We start from the raw sequence: 11086 nt of genomic DNA on the forward strand, positions 1-11086 counted from the left end.
CATCAAAGAAATCTGTTCCTGTGACTACTACACCAATTAGTGAGGAAGTTAATGATGATGATCATGAAACTTCAGATTAAGTTACTACAGAACCTCGTAGGTCTTCCAGAGTAAGATCCGCACCAGAGTGGTACGGTAATCCTGTTCTGGAAGTCATGTTACTAGACCATGATGAACCTACGAACTATGAGGAAGCGATGATGAGCCCAGATTCCACGAAATGGCTTGAGGCCATAAAATCTGAGATATGATCCATGTATGAGAACAAAGTATGGACTTTGATTGACTTGCTCGATGATCAGCAAGCCATGTTAAATAAATGGATCTTCAAGAGGAAGACGAACACTGATAGTAGTGTTACTATCTACTAAGCTCGACTTGTTGCGAAAGGTTTTCAACAAGTTCAAGGTGTTGAATACGATGAGATTTTCTCACTAGTATCGAAGCTTAAGTCTGTCTGAATCATGTTAGCAATTGCCACATTTTATGAAATCTGGCAAATGGATGTCAAAACTGCATTTCTTAATGGATTTATTAAAGAAGAGTTGTATATGATGCAACCAGAAAGTTTTTTGTCAATCCTAAAGATGCTAACAAAGTGTGCAAGCTCCAGCGATCCATCTATGGACTGGTGCAAGCATCTCGAAGTTGGAATATACGCTTTGATGAGTTGATCAAAGCATATGGTTTTATACAGACTTTTGAAGAAGCATGTATTTACAATAAAGTGAGTGGGAGCACTACGGCATTTCTGATAAGTATATGTTAATGACATATTGTTGATTGGAAATAATGTATAATTATTCTACAAAGCATAAAGGAGTGTTTGAAAGGAGTTTTTCAAAGAAAGACCTTGGTGAAGCTGCTTACACATTGAGCATCAAGATTTATAGAGATAGATCAAGACGCTTGATAAGATTTTTCAATGAGTACATACCTTGACAAGATTTTGAAGTAGTTCAAAATGGAACAGTCAAACAAAGAGTTCTTGCCTGTGTTGCAAGGTGTGAAGTTGAGTAAGACTCAAAACCCGACCATGGCAGAAAATAGAAAAGAATGAACAGTCATTCCCTATGCCTCAGTCATAGGTTCTATAAAGTATGCTATGTTGTGTACTAGACCTATTGTATACCTTGCTCTGAGTTTGGCAAAGGAATACAATTTTGATCTAAGAGTAGATCACTAGACAGCGGTCAAGAATATCCTTAGTGAGGACTAAGGAGATGTTTTTCGATTATGAAGGTGATAAAAGAGTTCGTTGTAAAAGTTACATCGGTGCAAACTTTTACACTGATCCAAATGACTCTAAGTCTCAATCTGGATACATATTGAAAGTGGGAGCAATTAACTAGAGTAGCTCCGTGCAGAGTATTGAAGACATAAGAATATTCACAAAATACATACGGCTCTGTATGTAACAGACCCGTTGACTAAATTTCTCTCACGAGCAAAACATGATCATACCTTAGTACTCTTTTGGGTGTTAATCACATAGCAATGTGAACTAGATTATTGACTCTAGAAAACCCTTTGGGTGTTGATCACATGACGATGTGAACTATGTGTATTAATCACATACATATGTGAATATTGGTGTTGAATCATATGCTGATGTGAACTAGATTATTGACTCTAGTGCAAGTGGGAGACTGAAGGAAATATGCCCTAGAGGCAATAATAAAGTTATTATTTATTTCCTTATTTCATGATAAATGTTTATTATTCATGCTAGAATTGTATTAACCGGAAAGATGATACATGTGTGAATACATAGACAAACTAGTGTCACTAGTATGTCTCTACTTGACTAGCTCGTGAATCAAAGATGGTTAAGTTTCCTAGCCATAGACAAAAGAGTTGTCATTTGATTAATGGGATCACATCATTAGGAGAATGATGTGATTGACTTGACCCATTCCGTTAGCTTAGCACACGATCGTTTAGTATGTTGCTACTGCTTTCTTCATGACTTATACATGTTCCTGTGACTATGAGATTATGCAACTCCCGTTTACCAGAGGAACACTTTGTGTGCTACCAAACGTCACAACGTAACTGGGTGATTATAAAGGTGCTCTACAGGTGTCTCCGAAGGTACATGTTGGGTTGGCGTATTTCGAGATTAGGTTTTGTCACTCCGATTGTCGGAGAGGTATCTCTGAGCCCTCTCGGTAATACACATCACTTAAGCCTTGCAAGCATTGCAACTAATGAGTTAGTTGTGGGATGATGTATTACGGAACGAGTAAAGAGACTTGCCGGTAACGAGATTGAACTAGGTATTGGATACCGACGATCGAATCTCGGGCAAGTAACATACCGATGACAAAGGGAACAACGTATGTTGTTATGCGGTTTGACCGATAAAGATCTTCATAGAATATGTAGGAGCCAATATAAACATCCAGGTTCCACTATTGGTTATTGACCGGAAACAGTTCTAGGTCATGTCTACATAGTTCTCGAACCCGTAGGGTCCGCACGCTTAAGGTTTCAATGACAGTTATATTATGAGTTTATGAGTTTTGATGTACCGAAGGAGTTCAGAGTCCCGGATGAGATCGGGAACATGACGAGGAGTCTCGAAATGGTTGAGACGTAAAGATCGATATATTGGACGACTATATTCGGAGTTTGGAAAGGTTCCGAGTGATTCGGGTATTTTTCGGAGTACCGGAGAGTTACGGGAATTCGCTGGGGAGTATATGGGCCTTATTGGGCCATACGGAAATAGAGGAGAGAGGCCGAAAGGAAGGAGGCGCACAGCCCCCCTCTGGTCTGAATTGGACAAGGGGTGCGGCCCCCCTTTCCTTCCTCCTCTCCCCCTCTTTCCCCCCTTCTCCTACTCCAACAAGGAAGGAGGGAGTCCTACTCCCGGTGGGAGTAGGACTCCCCTTGGTGCGCCCCCTCCTAGGGCCGGCCTGCTCCCCCCTTGCTCCTTTATATACGGGGGCAGGGGGACACCCCATCACACACAAGTTGATCTACGGATCGTTTCTTAGCCGTGTGCGGTGCCCCCTCCACCATATTCCACCTCGGTCATATCGTCGTGGAGTTTAGGCGAAGCCCTGCGTCGGTAGAACATCATCATCGTCACCACGCCGTCGTGCTGACGGAACTCATCCCCGACGCTTTGCTGGATTGGAGCCCGGGGAATGTCATCGAGCTGAACGTGTGCTGAACACGGAGGTGCCGTACGTTCGGTGCTTGGATCGGTCGGACCGTGAAGACGTACGACTACATCAACCGCGTTGTCATAACGCTTCCGCTTAACGGTCTACGAGGGTACGTAGACAACACTCTCCCCTCTCGTTGCTATGCCATCACCATGATCTTGCGTGTGCGTAGGAAAATTTTGAAATTATTATGTTCCCCAACATTACCTCCATCAAGAGGGCCCGAACCTGGGTAAAACATCGTGTCCCTCGTCTCCTGTTACCATCCGCCTAGACGCACAATTCGGGACCCCCTACCCGAGATCCGTCGGTTTTGACACCGACAATAGGCCTTGGCCAACTATTCTTCATAATTGTTTGTCAAAGTTGTGGGAAATGTGTCATGAGCAGAATTGTGGAAGGGTTATTGCCAAGCAAGCATATGAGAAACATTCAGGCAAGATTAAGAAGGGCAATGAGAAACTGGGCACAGAATATATATAGCAAGCTTGTGGATGATCCAAGATGTTTTCTTGGCAAGATGAGAAGATGGACCACATGGAGTACTAGAAGGCAGTAGACGAGGAAGAGTTTTAGAAGAGAAAGAAAGATCTGGAGGAGAATGCTAAGTTGGAGGCACAGACGGAAAAGTTTAAGCTTTCAAGGAGCAAAGGTGCATTCTATAGAGCCAAGCTAACATTATCCCCATGAAGGCCATGAAGGAGATTGAAGTGGACGGAGATCTACTTAGAAAAAAGAGAAGGTGAAGTTTGAGCATGCGAGTGGTGAGCTATTGAAAGATGGTTATGGGAGCAAGGAGAAGTTAAAGAAAAGTCAAGACCATTCTGGAGTAATGAACTGGTAGTTGTGGCGGTTAAGTACATCTCATGCCTTTATAAGTAGGTGGCCTAAGAATCTAATGCTTGATTTGAGGTGTACATTTTGGAAATGCGAAGTTAACTACGGCTTTGGCAATGTATTTCAACTCTAGTGTGTTATGTTAGAAACTTTTATGCTAAGATATGAAGTAAGTAAAGCTATGAAGTGCTTCTGTCTTTTTTTTTAAAAAATTATTTGGTTTTGAACTGATTTGGTCTTTTTTTGGAGAACATGTCCTTAGCTTTTGTGGTATGTTGGACTTGTATTTGTGCTTATTGGTGTTTGGTCTTGTGGCAAAAAACCTAGGCCTATTTACCCACTCTCCTACCACTTTCCTACCACTTTGTCAATAAAAAACCCACGTTGCCCTAAGAAAAAAAAACACCTGAACTTCTCCCACTCAGAACAGCCCCTCTCTAGTCAGCCACCATACCCCTTGCTCCAAACCCTAGCTAGATGCCTAGATGGATCTAGAGCTTGGAGAGCTCACTGATGAAGAAGACGAGGCCTCCAGCACAGCACTGGTGCAGAGGAGGCGGATGCAGAGGGCTCCAGAGCAGATGCAGAGGCAAAGGGCACAGCCGGAGGCGCCCAGGCCTCCGCCGCCAGCACGCAGGCGTTCCCGCGAGTCCCCGGAGTACAGCTGTACAAGAGCCGTTTGTCCGACAAGGTCCTGGAGCACTGCACTCCAGTTGAGTTTCAGCGTGTTTGCTTCCGTTTATACTTCCAGAATTTGTAACACTACAAATACACTAAATAAAGAGCAAACTGAATTTGCTCGATACTGTTCATGTTACAAACTTTACACTGGTAAGTAGTAAGGAGTAGTAACTAACCAAAGACACAAAATTCAGACATATTGTTACACTGAATTACCGTCGCCGAACTCGATTATACTCCAGTCGTAAAAGCGCCAATTATTCCACCTCTTCTCTTGCACAGAATTATTCCAGTCAGTAAGATCGTGGTCCACCGAAGATTGGTCTCATGAACCTGTCGTCGAACTTCCTCCAGTAGATGTGCACCGTGTGGATGGGTCTCTCCAGCATCATTGATATGCTTCTCTTGGCTTGGACGAAGCCGCTTCCACTCCCCGACGCGTCTTCGTCGCCGAGAAACGGCAGGATGAACTCGTCCTTCGGCGAGTTGCTTCCCGTGCTGCGGCCTCCCGTCGGCTCCCGGTGCCGATGCTGCGGGAGCATGGCGCTTATCATTGGCCTTGTCAAGAAGCCAAACACCTGAAGTGATCAGAATGTATCAGCTTCAATGTGCCATGTATGTCTTTCGCCGATAGAACATCATGTAACGAAAAATGCGGGATCCGGTTAATGGTACTACCAGGGTTGTGAAAAATACTACGACAATTGTACTGGTGATGATGGTTGCATGGACTGGATCCTGTGTTACACCTGAAAATGTGAACTGAAAAGCATGCAAATGTTCAGCAAACCACTTGTCTTCTCGTATTATCTCAAAGGCACCCGGATGATGAGAGGACGTACCTGATTGTATGCTAGCGCAATTGAAACGGCGCCTCTCATGAGCCCGGCCCACCAAATCACGACCTTCACATGATTAAAGAATTTTGAGTACATCATTCAGAGGTTTTTCTACCAGGGAATAAGCATTGGTTTAGAAGCAACCTGGTGCTTGAATGTGATTGGTGCTTTTTCAGAATTCCCACTCATAAAATTTGAAAGGATCGAAAGAGGGAAAACAAACGCGGCCCGTCCCAGCAAAATGAGTGAAATGATGACACCAAAAATACCAATTGAGGTCTTGAAGCTGGCAAAGTAACAAAGTATGGCTCTGAGAAATGCTTTAAGATATCTTTTTTTTTCTTGAATTGAATGCTTTAAGGTAACTTGAGAGAAGTGACTAGTACTTTGGTACTGCAAAAAAACAGAGACATGCATGCTTTGTTGCTCACCTTGCCTGTGTTGTCTTCCATTTATCCATGTCAAGGGCATCCATTCCAACATAAAGAAAGATAAAGGTCTCAGCGATGAATGATAGCGTCGCAAATATGTGCCTGTAGTCACATCATTTACATTACTATTACTTGCAACACATGTTTTCCATCAAAATAGGTTAACCAAAATAACACACATAAGTTAGCAGTTGCTTTGAGGGCCATACAGATAATTTAGTAATACAGAAACAGCAGAGTAATAGCACCTTGTCGTGATTCGGGAGCTCTCTGTTACATTATGCCATGCGTAGTGGGACATGACGATGCCGCAAAAGAAAACAGTCAAAATCCCACTCAGACTTAACAACTGCCAAAATGAATGTTTGCTCAGGTGTCAGGTGCATTGTGGACAAGCATATGAACTGTCAGAAGTTAAGCTCTCATGGAATTACCTCTGCTAACATATACGATAAATAAGCCATGAGAGCCATTAAAGCGACCTCCCGGTCAGTCGAGTGCCTGCAAAATCAGGGGAGGAATTCAGAATATAAAAGCACAGAAGATGGACGGAACCAGCTAATGTGCTAGTATTCTGCTACTTGCCTGCCAAAATACAGCGCTTTGAGAACATAAGCAGTGAACAGTCCGATCTGATATCATTTGGGAAACAAAAGTGTGAAAACTAAATTGGTGCCATGGTTGTGAAAAATTATGTAACACCATGATTATAAATATCACAAAATTAGATTGTTAAAAAATAGTGTCCTTACTGTGGCGCCAAGGATAGTACTAGTTGCAAAAAGATAGAGGAAATCTCCGATAACTTTTAGCACCACCCCGCTTTTGATCTTGGTGATATCCATATTCTTTATAGCATTGAATAGGACCACAGATGTTGCATCATTGACAACTCCTTCTCCGAAGACCAAGCTGTACAACCTCGGTGTTTCATCTTGGCTTATGACCTGAGTTTGAGCTCAAGAGATTGAACGTATGTTTAGAAAAATTTATAGTGGAGAAAACACTCAAGAGGTTAGAATAGAACTTGAACACCCAACGGACCTGCAACGTGCACACAGTATCTGTCGAAGAAAATATGACTCCCAGTGCTGCAATTCAAAAATAAGACCCAAACTGATTAATTTGAAGCAAAAGGAAGTGGCCCAAAAAAAATCACAAATGCAGAAGCAAGGACCTAGATAATCCACCGCGTCAAGTTTGCCAAAACCAACTTTTGGGAGTAGCCAGTAGAAACCTGATATCAAGAAAAGTGATATTTAGCAACAGATTGTTAGTATGATGCACAAAATACCTCCCTTGAAAAATGGTTACCAGTGCATAAAAGAGTATAAGTGAAGACAGTTTAAAAAAATGGTTACCAACAGCACAGCTTGTGAATATTGCCGCAATCCATAAGAGACCCCGGATCACATTGTCACTCGATGCAACTTCTCCAAGCATCCAACGAAAGGTCGCCACTTGGGCGAAAAGACAAAACCCAAACTTTCGCTGCTTGGTGCACCATTCAGGGTGCGAGAGCAGCGGAAGGGGGCGATGAGTTTAATCATCCCAATTCCGAAACAAGGAAAAAACTAAATAAAAGTTTGTTCCACGCGATTGTTGCCTACACATGCCAGAATGTGTTGAAGGAGACAAAACCAACCCATATTCAGGCCTGATTGCCGATCGATGCCAAACCTAGTTCACAATATCTATGCAGACATCGCTAGTATGGAACTGCCCTTTTGTGAGCAGAATCATCCATATCATGGTCATGTGGTGTGTTCTTCACTCATGTAAAGTTGGCTGACTTGCACTCAGTTTAGCAGCTAAGTCTTGCAAATTTATAAGTATTTCTCTTACAATGTGTGATGTACACATGCCCAAGTAAGACATGCTCGAAAAGTCGAAGAATCAGCAAAGAGATGGTACCTGCGGAAACTATTGCGACCGAGATGAAAACCCCGAATACCCCAAAGGACATGATGGTGAGGAAATTATGGAAGAACTGCTTCTTCTTGACCTGGAACCTGCGAAGAGGAGCCATGGACGGTTCCACACAGCACTCAGTAAAGTACTACTAGCTGGTTAATTTTTTAGTACAGTACCTCCAAAATCCAATACAGGGCAGAATTAACAAAGCTGGTGAAGGTATATGCGTACCCAGCGTTGAAGATTATCGGAGGAAGAACGTAGATGAAGAAGAGCTGCTCATCGAACCTCAGGATGTGCGAGTTCCTGCCCTTGCTCAGCAGAAAGATGAGAGCCCCAACAATGCACCCCTGCCATCAAACACAGAAGCAGAGAGAAATCAGGACGTCTCGTCACGATGATGGATATTCTTCCCTGAAATGCATCTGTATGTTGGGGATGAGACGTCGTATCGTACGATGATGAGCGCGGTGATGGACTCGTTGACCCATTTGTTCTCCTCGAGGAGGTGGCCGGCGACGAGGCAGAGGCAGAGCACCGCCGTGAACACGCAAATGGACACCACGGTGCCGCTGCTCCCCCCCGTCGACGCCGCCACCACCAGCTCGTCCCACAGCGAGGAAGCCGCCATGTGCCGGGCGCATATGCAGAGCTCGCTTCGATTTGGCTTCGGATCACCGCCGCCGTCTTGTCCGCCCTCTTCTTCGCTGCCTCTGTAGTCTGTACGTACGCGCGACGAGCAGAGAGCTCTAACTCTGTCTACCTTCTCTGTTTCTCGTACTACGTTTGGGTGCGGCTGTGAGTGTGACGCGTGATTTTGGCGCGAGGCGGCGGCGATCGGTTTGGAGTTCGAGGAGGGGGCGGCACGCGTGGCGGGGAGTGCCTGCGTGGCGGGTGAGCTGGTACGGTCACATGGTGCCACGCCTGGACTCTGGATGGCGTTGAAGGGCCTGACACGACCTTTTTTTTCTGCAGGAAGTGATTAAAGAACTTTTTTTCTGTGTGTGGTGGGATTAAACAACCTTGGCACGACTGGTGCGTTCTGCTTGGGGCCCACAAAGCTCTGACGTAGTAGAGAAAATTGGCTATTTGCCACTTTCAATATCGGGCTTCGCAAAACTGCCACTCTCAATATTAGCTTCGTAAAAATGCCACCTAGTTCATGTGCACCTTGATTACCATGCCATTTCCCCTTTTTCAATTACTTTTCTTTTTTTTTTCAATTTTCTGGCACCTGAAAGGACCGAAGTACCCCTGATGCTATCTTCACGTACTTTGGCATCAGATCAGCACTTGAAGCGGACGCGTGCGTGCTGCCCGCCGTGAACAACGTGCTTGCCGCATCCCTGGTCGCCAGGACTTCTTGGGTCTATCGCTGGACGCCGCCCTCATCTCCTGGACGTCGCGACGCCGCTGATTGCCTCAACGCCGCGTGCCGCCGATCTCCTTGGCATCGCGTGCCGCCGATCTCCTCAGCGTCGCGTGCTACCCGTCACCCAGTACCGCAGTGGCGACATGGAACATAATCTTTTTGGACGGTATTATGTTTTACCTTTCCCTTGGTTTGTTCATTTGATTTCAGTTCAACAAATGATGAGGGCATGACCTCGGACGCGCCGCTAATTTGGCCCGATCTTTCACGATGCAACAACCGCGACTAAATTTCACTGATAAGAGTTTTCAATTACACGAGCGATACACGCAACCTGAAACTATGGTAACAAAAACTGACTAGCAATACCTCGACAAAAAAGGCACATCTCGTCAATGTAGACGTCACCAGCACACAATTCGTCGTCGCCGACGAACCTCAAGCCAATAGCTAGCAAACTCTCGATCACGAGAATCCTCTCGCCAAAGTGTAATTTTCTTGATAGAAAATCTCACAATAATAAACAAGATGAACGCCCAGGGGGCCGCTTCATAGTCTGTCTAAACTCTAAAGAAAATAACTTCCCCTAAAAGTCTTGATAGCAAATAATATATAGAACCTAGGTACAAACCGACTCAGACGAGTTCGGCCAAACCAAGGCACGCAGGCCATACTAGTTGATTGGAAAACGGTTGGTGTACAATCCCTTGCGTGACTTGCGCAACCGATCTCCTTGCAGTATCTCTACTCTTAATGTCTCAGTTGGTAGGTCGCGTTTCAGGTTTTATTTTCGTCCCACCTCATTCGGTCTTTTTTGGTACTTCTTTGGTACTTCCTCCCACCTCCCCCTTAGCCGTGAAAAACCAAGAAAAACCCCGCGATCGAGTCCCGCACACGCCCAAACTCCCGTCGTTATCTCTACTCCTAATGGGTAGTTGGTAGCCTCGTACGGTTTATTTTCGTCCCACCACTTTCAACCGTTTTATTTCGCTGGTTTTTTTTCGTCCCTCCCCCACCCCACCGGTTTAGTTTCGCGTCACCCACTCACACAACGAAAAAAATCTTAACGGATCATAACTTTCCATGCTGGTGCAAGTTATTTTTAGTAATGTCTTTATGTGAAAGAATCAATCACTATCAATCTCCAAATATCAAATCTAAATTAATTAACCTTACCTTAAATTGCTCAATCACATTAATTAGGAAACAAAATAACCGATTTTAAGAAAATATCTACTCTTAATGGAGGGTATTACATACCAAACATAGGTACGTCATTAGCTCGCTTCCTTCCCTTCTCTTCCCTTCGTCCCTCAGTCCCATGCTCGTGGCGCTGAAGTGGCATCGACAGGCGATGGCGGCGAGGACAGCACGTGGCAGCCCCTGAAGCACGAACACGATTGCACCTCAGGTCTGCCGTCTCCCAAGATATGGGTGAGTCCTCGTGATGCCCACCCTAAACCCTCACGTCCTACAAATTCCTCAACCTCTACCATCTCGATTTCGTCCATGCTCTGATCCAAATGACGATGCAGTTCCGGCCGATTGACAATGGAGGTTCGCCATCCTTCCTCTCAGCACCCACTCCTGGAGGAACGACACGCCATGCCGATCGAACCCGATCGAGATCACTCACCAAGATTGCTATTCGGAAGTTTTTTGTCAAAAAGTGAAGAGTGGGACGGGATAATTGATTTTATCAAGTGCTAACAGAGGCTCACTAGACTGCGATGCCAGATGTGGCATCACTTTTCATGCTCTGGCCCAGTTTTGCATTGGCTTCCTTGCTATCTTTGTACTTGGAAGAGATGGAAACAAGGGGCAACAAAATAAGGA

The 11086-nt window shown here is 44.8% G+C and overlaps 1 protein-coding gene across 1 annotated transcript; it reads right to left on the reverse strand.

Annotated features, from left to right (window-relative positions):
* Nucleotides 1–4742: 4742 nt before the first annotated feature.
* LOC119337953 (sodium/hydrogen exchanger 4-like) lies at nt 4743–8594 on the reverse strand. Its single transcript, XM_037610233.1, has 14 exons — nt 8336–8594; nt 8110–8228; nt 7879–7976; nt 7142–7201; nt 7009–7055; nt 6717–6911; nt 6550–6596; nt 6399–6465; nt 6213–6313; nt 5965–6066; nt 5678–5819; nt 5537–5599; nt 5373–5456; nt 4743–5272 (listed from the first exon to the last, which is right to left on the reverse strand). Exons 1-14 carry the CDS (start codon nt 8507–8509, stop codon nt 4988–4990), a joined length of 1584 nt encoding a protein of 527 aa, XP_037466130.1. The 5' UTR covers nt 8510–8594; the 3' UTR covers nt 4743–4987.
* Nucleotides 8595–11086: the final 2492 nt, after the last annotated feature.

The sequence above is a fragment of the Triticum dicoccoides genome, chromosome 7B (assembly GCF_002162155.2).
Source record: "Triticum dicoccoides isolate Atlit2015 ecotype Zavitan chromosome 7B, WEW_v2.0, whole genome shotgun sequence".
Classification (NCBI taxonomy): Eukaryota; Viridiplantae; Streptophyta; class Magnoliopsida; order Poales; family Poaceae; genus Triticum; species Triticum dicoccoides.

Excerpts from the sequence above, each read along its gene's own strand:
- LOC119337953 (XM_037610233.1), bottom strand. The coding sequence starts at position 8,509 with ATGGCGGCTTCCTCGCTGTGGGACGAGCTGGTGGTGGCGGCGTCGACG. Across the intron at positions 7,977-8,109 it reads CCGATAATCTTCAACGCTGG|GTTCCAGGTCAAGAAGAAGC; the intron begins GTACGCATATAC and ends TCCTCTTCGCAG. Across the intron at positions 7,056-7,141 it reads TGACGCGGTGGATTATCTAG|CACTGGGAGTCATATTTTCT; the intron begins GTCCTTGCTTCT and ends TTTGAATTGCAG.